This window comes from Amia ocellicauda, chromosome 6 (genome assembly GCF_036373705.1).
Source record: "Amia ocellicauda isolate fAmiCal2 chromosome 6, fAmiCal2.hap1, whole genome shotgun sequence".
NCBI lineage: Eukaryota > Metazoa > Chordata > Actinopteri > Amiiformes > Amiidae > Amia > Amia ocellicauda.
In genome coordinates, this window is record NC_089855.1 from 46,178,679 (window position 1) to 46,196,332 (window position 17,654).

General features: G+C 48.5%; 2 protein-coding genes across 3 annotated transcripts; one reads left to right on the forward strand and one right to left on the reverse strand.

Annotated features, from left to right (window-relative positions):
- Window positions 1-25: 25 nt before the first annotated feature.
- Window positions 26-5,591, reverse strand: c6h22orf23 (chromosome 6 C22orf23 homolog). Of its 2 annotated transcripts, none has more exons than XM_066707291.1 (7): window positions 5,506-5,591; window positions 1,744-1,852; window positions 1,509-1,571; window positions 1,023-1,196; window positions 759-881; window positions 549-649; window positions 26-458 (listed from the first exon to the last, which is right to left on the reverse strand). In XM_066707291.1, exons 2-7 carry the CDS (start codon window positions 1,844-1,846, stop codon window positions 354-356), a joined length of 669 nt encoding a protein of 222 aa, XP_066563388.1. In that variant the 5' UTR covers window positions 1,847-1,852; window positions 5,506-5,591; the 3' UTR covers window positions 26-353. The 2 variants fall into 2 exon arrangements, with proteins under 2 accessions (XP_066563388.1, XP_066563389.1); XM_066707292.1 differs by having other exon boundaries at window positions 5,474-5,575.
- A 2,668-nt stretch (window positions 5,592-8,259) lies between these two features.
- polr2f (RNA polymerase II, I and III subunit F) lies at window positions 8,260-10,881 on the forward strand. The gene is made up of 5 exons (XM_066707293.1): window positions 8,260-8,406; window positions 8,596-8,665; window positions 8,941-9,071; window positions 9,221-9,292; window positions 10,390-10,881. Exons 1-5 carry the CDS (start codon window positions 8,387-8,389, stop codon window positions 10,478-10,480), a joined length of 384 nt encoding a protein of 127 aa, XP_066563390.1. The 5' UTR covers window positions 8,260-8,386; the 3' UTR covers window positions 10,481-10,881.
- The last annotated feature ends 6,773 nt before the right edge of the window (window positions 10,882-17,654 follow it).

Consider the following 17,654-nt stretch of genomic DNA (forward strand, 5'->3'; position numbering starts at 1 on the left):
ATGAAATGCAATAAATACGACTTCATAAAATGCACGGCCCGCTCCTTTATTGGGTAGATCGCAGCATACAGGGTGGAGATGGGGGGGCAGCTCATCTGCAGGGGGCTCATAGCTACACCTATAGAGACGCGGGGGGGGGTTGCGCTGGGTTATCGCATCAGCATTACTGTAGGCCTCACGTGCAGCCAACCCAGACTAGGAGGGATGGTAGGTGCGTGAGGGGAACCAGTCCAACAGGGGGAGCAAGAGCATGGCCTAGAGAGGGTCCAGAACTGGTGGGAAGGCAGTGAGAAAGCCAGGCCAGTCTAGTCCAGTGTTTTCTCCGGCTCCTGTGCCGCCACCTGCTGTTGCTGCTACTGCTGTTGCTGGTCCTTCCTCCCCCTTGCCATCTCTCTCTCCCTCTCCTCTGTCAGCTTGGAACTTCGCACCTTGTCAATCATCTCCAGCTCCCTGATTTTCTGCAGAGGAGAGGAATGAGTAGACAGGGGAGTCGGCGAGAGTCTCATTTCTAAAACCCCCGGTTGAGGAAATGTAATGAGCTGCGTTACCTGGGAGATCTCAGTGCTGATGATAGGCTGGTACTCCTTGCCCCTCCCCAGTGATGTCATTTCCTCCAGGAAGCTCCGCCTCTCCTCAATCTCATCCAGTACTAAAAGAGGAGAGAGAGAGTAAGAGAAGTGTGTCACAGTGTGGTGTGGGTGTGTCAGTGTGTCACAGTGCACTCTGGGTGTGTCAGTGTGGGCGTGTCTGTGCCTCACCCTCCTGGAAGCGATCCCTCTCTGTTGGGGGAGCCGGGGGAGCCGGCAGGGGCGGAGGGGGTGGCTCCTCACAGCCTGTGGCCAGCAGGTTCTGCAAGCGCCTCTTCTCCTTCTCCAGGTCTCCTGCAGGGGGCGACACCGGGAGTCAACACACATCACACTGCACACAGCAGAGCACACTGTACTGGCTCTGCAGGGCTGGAGGCCCGGCTGTGCTGCGCTGTCTCTCTCAGGACACGGTTTCTGGGTGGTGATGTCACTCACTGGTGGCGCAGGGGCGGAACCTCTCCCTCTCGTAGCCGCCGCCACCCTGGCACTGAGCTGCACTGCGTCGCCTGGAGTCGGGGCCAAGTGCCGTGATTGGCTGAGGCTTTGGGGGCGGTGCTTTGGGGGGCTCGCTGGAGGTGGGGGGGCAGTGTAGAGGGAGAGCGCCCCCCTCTGAAAGTGAGTGAGAGACAGAGACTTAGAGGAAAGAGTGTAATCAATCCATCCGTCTTTGGTTTTGTATAGTGTCTGTTGACAAGCACTGTCACAACACAGTATTATTATTATTATTATTATTATTATTATTATTATTATTATTATTATTATTATTATTTATTGCTCTTAGACAGTTTTCACAAGAAACGTGTTCTGTATATATTGTTATATATGACAGTGTAGTGTATTGTTTTAGAGTACAGAATTTTACAATATGATACAGAAAAGTGCAGTACAGTATAGTACACTATAGTGCAGCGCTGTACTCACTGTTCAGTTTCTCTCTAATCTGTCTCTGCTGGAAGTTGGTGAGTCTGGACTCCTGCATCATCACTGCAACACAGGAACACAGAGTCACACACACACACACACACACACACACACACACACACATACACACACTCACACACACACTCACACTCACAATCACACTCACACTCACACTCCTGCATCATCACTGCAACACAGGAACACAGACACATATACCCCCCCCCCCACCTCGCACCGTTCAGCAGCTCCTGGGTGTCCCGGCTGTATGCGGGGACACGGGGACAGCTCCACAGCCCGCCCCGCAGTCCCCTGTCCCCGGCGCTATGACTGGAGGACATGGCGGCCTGAGAGAGAGAGAGAGAGAGACATGGCATCAGGGTGCAGACTCTTCTAATACTGACTGTAGGACACTACACTACTGTACTGAACTTTGAACTGGATTAGTTCGATAATAAACAGACCCAAGAGACAGTGTGACAGCTAAGTGGCTGTGCTGTGTTGTGATGTCCTGTGTCGTTCCGCACGATTTACAAAAGTATACCCAGTTCACAGATTCCCCTGATCACCGTGCAGCCCTACACTCTGTGCAGCCCCACACACCCTGCAGCCCCACACTGTGCAGTCCCACACACACCCTGCTGTCCCACACTGTGCAGTCCCACACACACCCTGCTGTCCCACACTGTGCAGTCCCACACACACCCTGCTGTCCCACACTGTGCAGTCCCACACACACCCTGCTGTCCCACACTGTGCAGTCCCACACACACCCTGCAGTCCCACACTGTGCAGTCCCACACACACCCTGCTGTCCCACACTGTGCAGTCCCACACTCACCCTGCTGTCCCACACTGTGCAGTCCCACACTGTGCAGTCCCACTCACCCTGCTGTCCCACACCCTGCTGTCCCACACTGTGCAGCCCCACTCACCCTGCTGTCCCACACACCCTGCTGTCCCACACACCCTGCTGTCCCACACTGTGCAGTCCCACACTGTGCAGTCCCACTCACCCTGCTGTCCCACACTGTGCAGTCCCACTCACCCTGCAGTCCCACACTGTGCTGTCCCACACTGTGCAGTCCCACACTGTGCAGTCCCACTCACCCTGCTGTCCCACACCCTGCTGTCCCACACTGTGCAGCCCCACTCACCCTGCTGTCCCACACACCCTGCTGTCCCACACACCCTGCTGTCCCACACTGTGCAGTCCCACACTGTGCTGTCCCACTCACCCTGCTGTCCCACACTGTGCTGTCCCACACTGTGCAGTCCCACACTGTGCTGTCCCACTCACCCTGCTGTCCCACACTGTGCTGTCCCACACTGTGCTGTCCCACTCACCCTGCTGTCCCACACTGTGCAGTCCCACACTGTGCTGTCCCACTCACCCTGCTGTCCCACACTGTGCTGTCCCACACTGTGCTGTCCCACTCACCCTGCTGTCCCACACTGTGCAGTCCCACACTGTGCTGTCCCACTCACCCTGCTGTCCCACACTGTGCTGTCCCACACTGTGCTGTCCCACACTGTGCTGTCCCACTCACCCTGCTGTCCCACACTGTGCAGTCCCACACTGTGCTGTCCCACTCACCCTGCTGTCCCACACTGTGCTGTCCCACACTGTGCTGTCCCACTCACCCTGCTGTCCCACACTGTGCTGTCCCACACTGTGCTGTCCCACACACCCTGCTGTCCCACACTGTGCTGTCCCACACTGTGCAGTCCCACACTGTGCTGTCCCACTCACCCTGCTGTCCCACACTGTGCTGTCCCACACTGTGCTGTCCCACTCACCCTGCTGTCCCACACTGTGCAGTCCCACACTGTGCTGTCCCACTCACCCTGCTGTCCCACACTGTGCTGTCCCACACTGTGCTGTCCCACTCACCCTGCTGTCCCACACTGTGCTGTCCCACACTGTGCTGTCCCACACACCCTGCTGTCCCACACTGTGCTGTCCCACACTGTGCTGTCCCACTCACCCTGCTGTCCCACACTGTGCAGTCCCACACTGTGCTGTCCCACTCACCCTGCTGTCCCACACTGTGCTGTCCCACACTGTGCTGTCCCACTCACCCTGCTGTCCCACACTGTGCTGTCCCACACACCCTGCTGTCCCACACTGTGCTGTCCCACACTGTGCTGTCCCACACACCCTGCTGTCCCACACTGTGCTGTCCCACACTGTGCTGTCCCACTCACCCTGCTGTCCCACACTGTGCTGTCCCACACTGTGCTGTCCCACTCACCCTGCTGTCCCACACTGTGCTGTCCCACACTGTGCTGTCCCACTCACCCTGCTGTCCCACACTGTGCAGTCCCACACTGTGCTGTCCCACACACCCTGCTGTCCCACACTGTGCTGTCCCACACTGTGCTGTCCCACACACCCTGCTGTCCCACACTGTGCTGTCCCACACTGTGCTGTCCCACATACCCTGCTGTCCCACACTGTGCTGTCCCACACTGTGCTGTCCCACTCACCCTGCTGTCCCACACTGTGCTGTCCCACACTGTGCTGTCCCACTCACCCTGCTGTCCCACACTGTGCTGTCCCACACACCCTGCTGTCCCACACTGTGCTGTCCCACACTGTGCTGTCCCACTCACCCTGCTGTCCCACACTGTGCTGTCCCACACACCCTGCTGTCCCACACTGTGCTGTCCCACACTGTGCTGTCCCACTCACCCTGCTGTCCCACACTGTGCTGTCCCACACTGTGCTGTCCCACACTGTGCTGTCCCACACACCCTGCTGTCCCACACTGTGCTGTCCCACACACCCTGCTGTCCCACACTGTGCTGTCCCACACTGTGCTGTCCCACTCACCCTGCTGTCCCACACTGTGCTGTCCCACACTGTGCTGTCCCACTCACCCTGCTGTCCCACACTGTGCTGTCCCACACTGTGCTGTCCCACACACCCTGCTGTCCCACACTGTGCTGTCCCACACACCCTGCTGTCCCACACTGTGCTGTCCCACACTGTGCTGTCCCACTCACTTTGCTGTCCCACACTGTGCTGTCCCACACTGTGCTGTCCCACTCACCCTGCTGTCCCACACTGTGCTGTCCCACACTGTGCTGTCCCACTCACCCTGCTGTCCCACACTGTGCTGTCCCACACTGTGCTGTCCCACTCACCCTGCTGTCCCACACTGTGCTGTCCCACACTGTGCTGTCCCACTCACCCTGCTGTCCCACACTGTGCTGTCCCACATACCCTGCTGTCCCACACTGTGCTGTCCCACACTGTGCTGTCCCACTCACCCTGCTGTCCCACACTGTGCTGTCCCACACTGTGCTGTCCCACTCACCCTGCTGTCCCACACTGTGCTGTCCCACACACCCTGCTGTCCCACACTGTGCTGTCCCACACTGTGCTGTCCCACTCACCCTGCTGTCCCACACTGTGCTGTCCCACACACCCTGCTGTCCCACACTGTGCTGTCCCACACTGTGCTGTCCCACACTGTGCTGTCCCACACACCCTGCTGTCCCACACTGTGCTGTCCCACACACCCTGCTGTCCCACACTGTGCTGTCCCACACTGTGCTGTCCCACTCACCCTGCTGTCCCACACTGTGCTGTCCCACACTGTGCTGTCCCACTCACCCTGCTGTCCCACACTGTGCTGTCCCACACTGTGCTGTCCCACACACCCTGCTGTCCCACACTGTGCTGTCCCACACACCCTGCTGTCCCACACTGTGCTGTCCCACACTGTGCTGTCCCACTCACCCTGCTGTCCCACACTGTGCTGTCCCACACTGTGCTGTCCCACTCACCCTGCTGTCCCACACTGTGCTGTCCCACACTGTGCTGTCCCACTCACCCTGCTGTCCCACACTGTGCTGTCCCACACTGTGCTGTCCCACTCACCCTGCTGTCCCACACTGTGCTGTCCCACACTGTGCTGTCCCACTCACCCTGCTGTCCCACACTGTGCTGTCCCACACACCCTGCTGTCCCACACTGTGCTGTCCCACTCACCCTGCTGTCCGACTTATTCTCTCAGCGCGTCCGTCTCTCTCGCGGCTTCCGCTCGGCCGGGACGCGGGCTCGCTGCCATGGCACCGGGAGGAGGCGCCCGGCGGTGACGGTGACGACCATAGACATGTGACTGGTTAGAAAGAAGACCTATCTGTCTTTTCTGTGAAGCTTCGGTCCGCCATGTTTGGTGAGAATAAACGCTGTTCCTGATATTCGCAGATATATGCATTCAATGTCTTCTTGGTTTGTTTGTTGTTGTTGTTGTTGTTGTTGTTGTTGTTGTTGTTGTTGTTGTTTTATGTGTATGTTAGGGGTAGATTAACTGACTGAAGCAACTAGGTGTTTTCAATGTATAATGTATATATGTATATACATGTCAATATATAGAATAGTACAGCACAGTGGAATAGTGCTGTCACAATAGGGAGCTGTTACAACATATCCAATAATTCAGGTTTATTCAGAGCCTATATGTGTATCTGCCTTGGTTTGTGAGACACTCGGTTCCCAAAACATTTGAGTTCCTTGCCTTGGCACTTTCAAGGGATGAGGTAAACATGGATACATTGATAACAATGAATGTGTGCCAAGAAATTAATAATAATAATAATAATAACAAACCTTCCTGTTGTTTCTACCAGGCATCCACAAGGTCACAGAAGTGGTGTGGGGGTGGGATTTGACCAACAGGGTATGATAGAGAGGCATCACTCATTTACTCATTTTCTACATTGTTGATTATAGCCAATATAATCTGTTAGACTTCCATATGAATTCACATTTCATTAATACTCAATGATTTTTCCAATTAATCCTATCTACGGACTTTTTCCTTGCTCTGTTTCAAGGTCGCAACCTATAAATGACAGCACCTATTTTTCTCAAGGCTCAGAGCCGGCGCTGACTCCAGGGCTCCTATGTCTCTATCACTTGTTTCTCTAGATTACGTAATTACCAAATAAACATCCCCGTGATGGACACCTGTACTGTGGCACCTGATTTTTTCCTAAATGTGTGTAGTGAGAATCCAGTCTGAGAATTGAAGGCTGATGTGCAAGAAATAAATTAGCTGGAAGATAATGCTGCAGAAACCAAGTGTGCCGGGAGCTCATGATCTTTCTGCTCTTGCAACATCTAGGGGTGAAATCACAATCCTACTGCATCCCCCAGGAAGATGACTGCTAACACACCCACACTGGGGTCTGAAACAGAACCAGTCACCTGAAACTGACTGCAATCCTCACTGCTTGACCCAGTTGCACTTTCAAAAGGTAAGGTTAAGAACACTGTGGATGTGCCACAAAAAACAGTGCAAGCTAGGATGGGATTCTTATTTATAAAGATGTGTTTATTTTCTATACATTTCCCAAGATGATAAAAGAGATAAGAATATATAAATCTGGTATTAAATCTTCAGTGATTTATTTACTATTTATTTACTCATGAAAATAACTTGAATAAAAGCAAAATATTAATAACATAAACATCTGTTAACCATGCAAACATGAAAAAGAAAATAGTACAATAAAGATATCTTTGACAATCCAGGTGCAGGGCCCATGACTCCAGCATGTGACCTTAACTCCCTGGCAACCAACTTTTGGCCAATCAAATGTCAGGACATTTCAGATAACAGAAGCCTATAAAATGAGGTGAATTTAGGCAGATCTTGTTGAAATTAAATAATTTGGAGATACTAAAAACTGTACAGTGAAAATGGAATATACAATTAAAATGAATGTATTATGTACTAATAGCTGGAGTGAGAACTGATCTTATTTCATAGCCCTCAACACACAACAATACATATGAAGTTACATATTTTGTTATTTCAAGAAAACTAGACTTAATATATGGGAGAGTTTAATGGAGGGGAGAGAGAGTGGACCAGCTCCATGACCTCAGCTCCAGGGCCAGGCTCCGCAGCTGCGATGAGCCCTAGTCCAGCTCCGCTACGGCTCCGGAGCACAACTAACACAAATTGTACAACTCCGCTATGGCTCTGGGTCCTGGAGCATGGCCAACCCTAGTGCACAGTGTCTGTCTGACAAGCACGGCCTCTACCCTTTCACTGAGGATTTTACTGGCTTACAATGTATGTTGTGTCATGCCGAGTCGCACGTAATTGTAATGCCACTGGACTCAGCAGGCTGGTCAGAATGTGTCGGTGGACCCCTGCAGCTGCTATAAGGGGGTGTGCCAATTTGATAAACTTCCCTGCCACCTCCAGCCCCGGCATAGGTTATGTATCATGGCATTTCTCCCTCAGTGACTCTGCCCATGATATATTCCAAATAATTGTTCCTGCATGCAGTCTGAGATAAGACTGGTTCCTCTTCAGTTTCCCAGATCCCCTTGTGGTTCAGCTGCACTTGTCTCACACCTCCCCACGGTCCTACAGCTCTGTGGGTTTCTGTATGTGTGGGTCTTCTTATAGTATCTCTGGGTGGTTTGGGATCCTGGCTGTATGCATCTCTGTGTTGAGGACACCTCTCATAATTAACAATAACGTTCTAATTAATATTTAAGAGTCATTTAAAAAACAATAATATGTATCTGTTACAGTCGACAGTATTAATACAATTTCTGAAATATTGTAGTGTTTGAAATAGACCAATAAATATATTATCCTTGAATAAATGAGGTCACATTTGTGTCGCGCAGATGTGCGCTGCTCCGCCAATGGGATCAGTGGAATTCTGCAGCTCTGCGCAGAACTGCGGAAATCTGCGCAACACGATCGCGACCAATGAGCTCCAGTTGACTTTTGACCCGGACGTTGTCTGTAGCGGAAGACGGCAGCGTGTTGTGTTTGTGTGCTGGTGGCGCACATTGTTGGTTGTGGTTAAGACTGACCCAGAGCCGGTCCGGACCAGCGACAATGTCGGACAACGAGGACAAGTAGGTCATCGCGCGTGTGAATGCAGTTCCTGGCGTGTAGGCGCGGGAGATGAACCGTGTGGCGCAGACAGCCGTCGCGCTGCGCAGACATTGCATTGCTCTCTCTTGCTAGCCAGTCGTCACGCTTTCCAGAAATGCCTTTGAACTCTGTTTGCCTCTCTCCTCCCCCTCTCCCTTTCTCTCTCGCAGTTTCGATGATGGAGATTTTGATGACGCCGAGGAGGATGAAGGGCTGGATGATCTGGAGAACGCAGAGGACGTGAGTTTCTCTCTCTCTCTTTCTCTCTCCCGCCCCAAGACCAGAATAAGTATTACCAAACATTTCACTTGTACATACATATAGTTATGGCCAACAATTATCAATAATAAACAGGTCAATATATATAAATCAAAACATAAATGTAAACATGGTGTACCAAATAAAGCAGTGTCTGAGTACATCAATTAATACATTATTGAATAGATTTTCTCTCTCTCTCTCGTTCTGTTGCCCTCCACCACTTCATCTGTCTCTTCTCTCCACCCCTCTGTCAGGAGGACCAGGACAACGTGCAGATCCTGCCAGCAGGGGAGGGTCAGCAGGCCAACCAGAAGCGCATCACCACCTCCTACATGACCAAATACGAGAGGGCGCGCGTCCTGGGCACCCGGGCCCTGCAGATAGCGTGAGTGTGTGTGCGTGTCACTGTGTGTCACTGTGTGTGTGTGTGTCAGTGAATGACCTTGTGTCTCTCTTTTCCGAGTCTGATTCTGCTACAGCAGGTGTGTAGTGCTCAAGATTTCTAAATGGTCTAATTCTCTCTCTCTCCCTCAGGATGTGTGCTCCAGTGATGGTGGAGCTGGAAGGAGAGACAGACCCGCTGCAGATCGCCATGAAGGAGCTCAAGTGAGTGATGGAGGGAGAGAGAAGGAGAGCGGAGGCGGTGAAAGGAGGAGAGTCAGGCAGTGACTGCTGCTCGGTGCCCCACGGCCTCAGGCCGGCATCAGTGCCTTCGTGTGTCACTGACTCACTGTGTCAGTGCGCCAGCCAGTGTAGCTGTGTGAGTGTGGGCCAGTCATAGGCCTGGGTGCTATACCGTAAAAAATAATATACCGTTATTCATTTATGGACCTGTTTGGAAATTTAAGATACCTTCATATTGGTATTTTAAAGTTTTCTATGCTAAATGGAATAATTAACTGTCATTCAGCCATAACATTCAGCTGCCAAGAAACATGGTCACGTTGCGTATCCCACAGCTTGCTGTGGCTGCTTGTGACTGTGTTGTCTGACGCCTCACACATCTGATCAAAGAACGCCGCTTGCATTCGTGTAGTGCAGATTTGTGCAGATCTGCCCAAATCTGCACTACAAGAACACAACGGCCTTTCTTAACAAACCCTACAGAAATCAATGTAACTTTAAAAAATATATATGTATAACTTTATTGTGCATCATAGATTTACAGTATTATATTAAAATAATTGATGTAATTATTGAATAAAGCATTGACACTGCTGAAGCGTCGCTCTAGAATTGTATATCTATGGTGTTGACGATGCTGTTCACAGCTCCAGTGTGTGAAGAGTTGACCTAGCCTCCATTAACAAAGGGGCAGCAGTAGTTTTCATTCAGCTGAACATGCCCCTCTTGATCTCTGCAGCGTCTCTTGTCTCACAGCCACAGCTCGACTCGCGCAGCAACTTTATACACAGCTGACATTGACTAAAGTAGTACTGTTATTTTTGCTTTACGAACAGTATAAAATGACCACTAAACCCCACTTTATTGTGTTGCCATTCTGTAGTCATGAAATAGTCTAAATATATTTAGACTTTTTTGTCGTACAAATCTAACAAAAACAAAAAAAACGCTATATCGTCTAAAATGTGAAAAATACTGATACAACGTTTTGGCTGTATCTCCTGGCCCTAGCCAGTTAGCGTGCATGTGTGCATGCGTGTGTGCGTGCACGTTGCTCACAGTGTTGCGCTGTGTTCCAGGAGCAGAAAGATACCGATCATCATCAGACGCTACCTCCCGGACGGCAGCTACGAGGACTGGGGCTGTGATGAGCTCATCATCACCGACTGACAGCCCAGGCTGGTGTGGGAGCTGGCCTGTGCTCCCCTGCCTCCATCCGTGACCCACATCTCCTCAGCATCACTCAAAACTTGTGCCCAGCTGTGCCGTGTCTCTGTGCTGTACAGTGGGACATCGTTTTCCCACTCAGGGGTGCATTTACACCATTTTGACACAAGCGGGCGCCAACATGCAGCATTTAAACATCAAATCCCAGCAGCGTGTGAACTGCAGGCGTCCCGTTGACAGAAGTGACAAATCTTCACCGACCAGAGATCTGAAATCACACCATCCACCCTTTATTTATTTTCATTTTTCTGAGGGTTGATTTTAATTTTTGTAATAAAAAAGTAAGAAAATAGGGTACTTTGTTTTCTGTAAAAAAACAACCAATAAAATATTGTTAAACCCAACTGTTCGGTCACCAGAGTCTATTGTGAGGTGTGTTGTGGAGGAACCCAATAAATCTGAATCTCCTGTCCACTGGGGTTGGGTTGGGTTGGGGTTGGGGTTGGGGTTGGGGTGGGGGGGTGGAGAGTTTCGCTGACTGAGAGTGACTGTTCGCAGCGCTGGCTCAACGCTGGCCTGACATCACTGCGCAGTGGCTGGGCGGGGAGAGTCTGGGTCGCAGCTCAGTCACTGTGGCGTCTGGAAACTGAAATCCAATCTTTTAATCGCATGAGTGAGTGTATATTCATTAAAGTTGTGTGTGTACCTGAAGGCAGGGGACTGACTCACTGTAATGCTTCTCTGAAACATTCCACCCTCCATCTCTCTCACACACTCTGACTGTCACTTTCTCTCACTCTCTCCCTGTCTTTGTCATTGTTTGTCTCACTTTTTCTATCTTTCTGTCACTGTAACTCTCTCACTCTCTCTCACTTTCTCCCTTTGCCCTAACCAGTAACTCACTAGCCACTCTTGCCCTCCCTCCTCTGTATCTCTCCCCTAGCAGGTCATGTAGATCTGTTGGAAATAACCTGCAAAGGAAAAAAAGAGGAGGAGCAGAAGCAAGGGATGTGTCGAGAGAGGCAGACAGGCACCCAGCCAGGTGAGCAGGTGAGGTATGCAGAGTAGGCCGCTCTCACACAGACGCACCATTGTTTAGACCCGGCAACGCTGCCTTGGCAACCAGGGGTGGAGGTAGAATTGGGGGGGCTGTTGCCTAGGTGATCTGGTTCTTGCCTCAGGGGGATTCCCAGGACTATCAGAGAGCAGCCCCAGTGAACACAGCCTTTGTGTGGGTGACAGCAATACTCTGGGCCCAGGATTTGTATCTAGGCCGCATTTCGTTCCACTAGAGAGAGAGAGGGAGGGTGTGGGGTGGAGGCGAGAACGGGAAAGGTGTTTTAATTTTCTCTCTTTCTGTCTCCATCCTGGTTGACTCTTCTGAGCCACTCAACTCTGTCAACCCAGCAGCGAAATGGCTAATTTGGTAAACTGACTGATTGCTTGGTTGATTGATTAATGAGTCTTTCTCCTAGTCCCCTTTTCTCGCTCCCTCTCCTTCTTCTCTGCCCTTCGCTCTCCCTCTCGCCCTCCCCCTCTTCTGTAGCTGTTAATCTCCTGGCCTCAGGCTGCAGTGTGTGTGACTCTGAGCTGCTGCCTGACCAGAGCAGCACTGATCACTGAAAGGGAGTCTTTGTGTGGCCGTCTCCCTCCCTCTTTCCCTCCCTCCCTCTCCCTTGCTCTCTCTCCCGGTACACTCGCTTGCCCAGCACCCTCCCTCTGTCTCTCTCTCCTTCCCTCCCTTCTTCTCCCTCATGCCTTTCCTCTGTCCCTCTCTCCCTCTCTTGGTCTCTCTCTTCTTCTCTCCCTCTATCACCCTCATGCTCTCTCTGTCCCGCTCTCTCCCTTCCTCTCTTCCTCTGCCCCTGCAATGTAGATATCTGCATGGCCTCCCAAAAATAAGAATTCTGGGACCATGATATATATAAATATATAACATTAAAACAATGAACATATACGTTATATGTATAGTAAAATGTTCTTGTTGATTTATTTTTATAGTCTGTACAATAGAGAGATGTATAATTAAATGCATAGAAAGGGGGCAGTGGAGCCCTCATCTCGGGGGCCTGGGCAGGAGGAGGATGGAGGGCCGATATTGCTGTTACAGACGCAGGTGTCAATAGTGGTGTTTGAATACTGTCTCCCGACAATGACTTGCGATTGAGAGAGACGAATGCTATTGGAGATGAGATGATGAAGGGTTTTATTTTTTTATTTTTTTATTCATAAGCTCTGTATTGCAAGTTTAAAATGATGACTACCATCGATTACTCTGAAACACAAAGTTAGAGTCACTCAGACATTAGAGTTTGGCTACTAAATATGAGTTCTCTGGTAATGATGCTTTATTCATGTAAGTTGTCCCCTTATACTCTCTGATAATGTATAGTTTATTACAGAGTCTGTGTTTACTGTACAGGAGTGTCTAACCTTGCTTTATTGCTTGAGTGTCAGTCAGTGTGAGTGAGTGTGAGTCAGTGCTAGTGTCGGTATGAGGTCGCGTCAATGAGTGTGTATCGGTGTGTCAGTGAGTGTGTATTGGTGTGTCAGTGAATATGTATCGGTTTGTTTGTGAGTGTGTATCAGTGCGTATTAATGTGTCAGTGAATGTGTGTATCATTGTGTAACAGCGTGTCTGTGTCTGAGTGTGTGTCATTGAGTGTGTATCAGTGTGTCAGTGAGTTTATTGGTGTGTCAGTGAGTATGTATCAGTGTGTATTGGTATGTCAGTGAGTATGTATTAGTGTGTATATGTGTGTCAATGAGTGTGTATCAGTGTATCTGTGTGTCAGTGAGTGTGTATCAGTGTATCTGTGTGTCAGTGAGTGTGTATCAGTGTGTATCGGTGTGTCAGTGAGTGTGTATTGGTGTGTCAGTGAATATGTATCGGTTTGTCTGTGAGTGTGTATCAGTGTGTATTAATGTGTCAGTGAATGTGTGTATCATTGTGTAACAGCGTGTCTGTGTCTGAGTGTGTGTCATTGAGTGTGTATCAGTGTGTCAGTGAGTATGTATCAGTGTGTATTGGTATGTCAGTGAGTATGTATTAGTGTGTATATGTGTGTCAATGAGTGTGTATCAGTGTATCTGTGTGTCAGTGAGTGTGTATCAGTGTGTATCTGTGTGTCAGTGAGTGTGTATCAGTGTGTATCTGTGTGTCAGTGAGTGTGTATCAGTGTGTATTGGTGTGTCAGTGAATATGTATCGGTTTGTCTGTGAGTGTGTATCAGTGTGTATTAATGTGTCAGTGAATGTGTGTATCATTGTGTAACAGCGTGTCTGTGTCTGAGTGTGTGTCATTGAGTGTGTATCAGTGTGTCAGTGAGTGTTTATTGGTGTGTCAGTGAGTATGTATCAGTGTGTATTGGTATGTCAGTGAGTATGTATTAGTGTGAATATGTGTGTCAGTGAGTGTGTATCAGTGTGTATCTGTGTGTCAGTGAGTGTGTATCAGTGTGTATTGGTGTGTCAGTGAATATGTATCGGTTTGTCTGTGAGTGTGTATCAGTGTGTATTAATGTGTCAGTGAATGTGTGTATCATTGTGTAACAGCATGTCAGTGTGTCTGAGTGTGTGTCATTGAGGGTGTGTCAGTGAGTGTGTATCTGTGTATCAGTGTGTAAGTAAGTTTGTGTCAGTGAGTGTGTATCAGTGTGTATCAGTGTGTATTGGTGTGTCACTGAGTATGTATTAGTGTGTATATGTGTGTCAGTGAGTGTGTATCAGTTTATCTGTGTGTCAGTGAGTGTGTCAGTGAATGTGTGTATCATTGTGTAACAGCATGTCAGTGTGTCTGAGTGTGTGTCATTGAGTGTGTATCAGTGTATCGGTGTGTCAGTATGTATGTGAGTGCATATGTGTGTTAGTGTGGATTTTCAGAAAGTATGACACCCCTGCTTCATAGAAAAAAGACAGAATACATCTTTATTTAGTGTGAGAGACATTAATAACAATCTCAGAGTGGCTACGGTTTCCATACAATTCAGAATTACATGTGCAGTTTGTCTTGCGTTTGTCTGTTTTTTTAGCCAACAATAGAAACTGGAAATGGCAAAATAATAATAATAAAATAATAATAAAATAAATAAAACAAATGCGACCAGAAACACGTGCGACTGTGACGCATGTTGGAATGACTGATCACAGCAGATAAAAACTGTTTTTGTTTGTTTGTTTGCTTCAGAATATAAAATAACTTTAATATATAATAACAATAATAATCATAATAACAGTAATAACAATGAGAATTATAAGAATACCTACTATATATTTTTTATGCAAGAAAGAAAAAACATAGAGAGAAATAGGAAAATTCAAAAACATTTTGAACATTTGGGACATTTTTGTATTCATGTATTTATTTATTTCAAGGAAGAATAATTATGGGAAATAGTTTGTAATTTGGATTAGAAGTGGAGAGGAACCTCCAATATGTGTTAATAAAGACACACACACACACACACACACACACACACACACAGAGGCATATAATGACAATGTTCACATTGGGAGGGACCAGAGTTGGATTAGCAGGTGGACAAGTCAATAGGATTACAGAGGGGGTTTGGGTTGGCTTTTGATTTGTCCGTTTGGCATTTGACTTGTTTTAATGGCGAGGGGGACTGCAGCCCTGCTGTTCATTAACTGATTGTGTAAATAATTAATTAGCTAAGTAATTCATTCTGGACCAGGATGTAAATGGTACCTATAGCATGTTTGATTGGATCATTTTCCAAATATGGGCGTTTCTAGGTCATTTGGTGTTGTCAGGCTGCTGAAATTATACGCTCGGGTTTACAGGGATAAACTGTTTAAAAATGTCCATTTAAAAACGCTCTCCAAACACATATGATTCAATAAAAGTAATTGATGAGGTTTAGCCAAGCTGTTCTCTCTCTCTCTCTCTCTCTCTCTCTCTCTCTCTCTCTCTCTCTCTCCTACAACTGCTATTCTCACTCCCTTGGCAGTCATAGCTGTGCCCCCACTCCCCCCCCAACAAGACTGCAAAATGGTAAAAAAAAATACAATTAAAAAACAAAGAAAAAGTCACACAATCGCACAAAACATCATACAACTTCATAATTATTAGAGACCAAACTGATATTTAACACAACATATGTACAATACAAAAACAAAATACAGCGACAACAACAATACAGACCAAAACAATAATAAAATAAGCTAATACATTGTACACACAAGTGTTACTGTAACACAAGCAGTGGTGAAGACTTTCAGTGTAATGGAGACAAATAACATAACAACAATAATAATAATAATAATAACAATAATAGATACATTGTTTTCTTTTCAGACAAAACAGGAAAGAAATAGCCTTCATTTTGGTTATTAATAAATCAATAATAATAATGATAAAAAAAGATATATATATTTATGTATTTAAAACAAAAATGGATTTTATACACAATCTCTGAGGGTGTCGTGTGTGACCTCCTCACATGCGACCTTTGACCTGCGCAGCCGTGAGCGGAGAGTCGCGGTTACGGCCCGGTCAGCGCCGACGCTCCCACCCTGACCTACACACAGTCTGTGTCAGGAGGTCGGAGACTGAGGCTGTGCATGTGGTCAGATCCCAGGTCCCGAGGCTAAGGTACAGACTCTGAGCTTAGTCCTCAACACGTGATCTCTATAGACAGATTCTATAGCACAGACTATAGCAAAAATCCTGGATAAGCGCACAGGTTCGCACTGAGACCACTTACACCTACAGCTCTCTATAGCGATGCATCGTAGGAGTCCTTCAGTGTCTCTACAGCCGCTCCGACACTGAAGCGCTGGCTCTGCACAGCCACACAGCACGCCTGCACCCAGAGGTGTGTAGTGAGCCCCTTGTGTGTGAACACGTGTGTGTGTGTTTGTGTCTGTCAGTGTCACTTTGTGTGTGTGTGTGTGCTTGCATCTGTGAGAGAAAGTGTGAGTTTGTGTCTGTGTGTGCTTGTGTATGTGTGAGTCTGAGTGTGACCGTTTGTGTATGTGTCTGTGTGAGAGTGAGAGGAATATATGTGTGTTTGTAGGTATGAGTGTGAGAGCCGTGTTTTGTATGAGTGAGAGAGTGTGGACTTGAGCCTATGCCCACTGCATCCCTCCAGCCTGGCCTGCGGTGAGTTTGGTGAAGTTCATGCAGTAGGATCGGAGAGAGCGTTGCGTTCTGCTCATGCTGGGGTATTAACGACAACAACAACAAAAACAATAACAATAATAAAAGAGCTGGATTATACTGCCACACTGTAGAGGCTCAGTCCTCCCCCGGCCCTGTGTCCCAAACTGAAATTTCCACCCGTGTTTTCTTCTCAACAATTAAGTAATTTCAGACTACTGTCCTTTCCTTATGTCTATGTGTCCTGTCGGCCCCTGGGCTGCCCCTGTGTGTCAATTGCTGTGACCTGTCCTGTTCATCCCATCGGTGTCGTTAAATGCGTTCTGCACTGTCCTGTATTATAAGTGTATTTAAATGTGCACAACAGGGAAGCTGAATAGCACTATCTGTCTGTCGGCAAATCCCTGGTGGCCTTGGCTGTTGTGCCAGTGAGAGTTCAGACATTGTCCTAACTGAGATTATACTGGATTATACTCAACCCAATTATACTCACAGTGGGGCCCTCGTCTCATCTCGTCTCCCCCCTCAGCTACCCCGTCCCCATCCCCAGTCCTAGTAGTGTATAGTCCACCCCCCCGTCCTCCTGCATCTTGCAGTTACAGACAGTTGCACTGGCCCAGTCTGGGATGGTGTAAATACTGCACTCAACTGTAGACTGCAGCTAGGATTCTTCCTGTCTAGTAACTTGGATTGGACTGAATACCCTTTCTACCCTCCCTCCCAGTTTAGGATAGTTAGTTTATTATTGTATCGTCCTGAACTGCCCCCCCCCCAAAGAAAAAATATATATATACTTTGTAGATTGACACCTCAGATGGTATGATCTGGCGTTTTTCTGTGCATTTCTTCCACTAGAAAATTAATATTTTTCCTCAACAATGGGACCACCGTGGCAGGGGGCTTTGAGGGAGAACACAGAGGGGGGACCCAGGGAGCCACACAGCCCATCTTGACGGGCCCCCACCCCCTTACCGGATCACGCCTCGAACCCGGGACCCCCCACCCCCCGCCAAGAGTCAAATGATCCCAGGTACTGAATGCACTTTTTTGTCTCTT

Bases quoted from the DNA above. Each gene is read 5' to 3' on its own strand.
- polr2f (XM_066707293.1), top strand. From the start codon at position 8,387: ATGTCGGACAACGAGGACAA. The intron at 9,072-9,220 runs GTGAGTGTGTGT...TCTCTCCCTCAG, and splicing joins ACCCGGGCCCTGCAGATAGC to GATGTGTGCTCCAGTGATGG. The intron at 9,293-10,389 runs GTGAGTGATGGA...GCTGTGTTCCAG, and splicing joins ATCGCCATGAAGGAGCTCAA to GAGCAGAAAGATACCGATCA.
- c6h22orf23 (XM_066707291.1), bottom strand. From the start codon at position 1,846: ATGTCCTCCAGTCATAGCGCCGGGGACAGGGGACTGCGGGGCGGGCTG. The intron at 882-1,022 runs GTGAGTGACATC...CGCCCCCTGCAG, and splicing joins GTTCCGCCCCTGCGCCACCA to GAGACCTGGAGAAGGAGAAG. The intron at 459-548 runs GTAACGCAGCTC...TCTCCTCTGCAG, and splicing joins TCAGCACTGAGATCTCCCAG to AAAATCAGGGAGCTGGAGAT.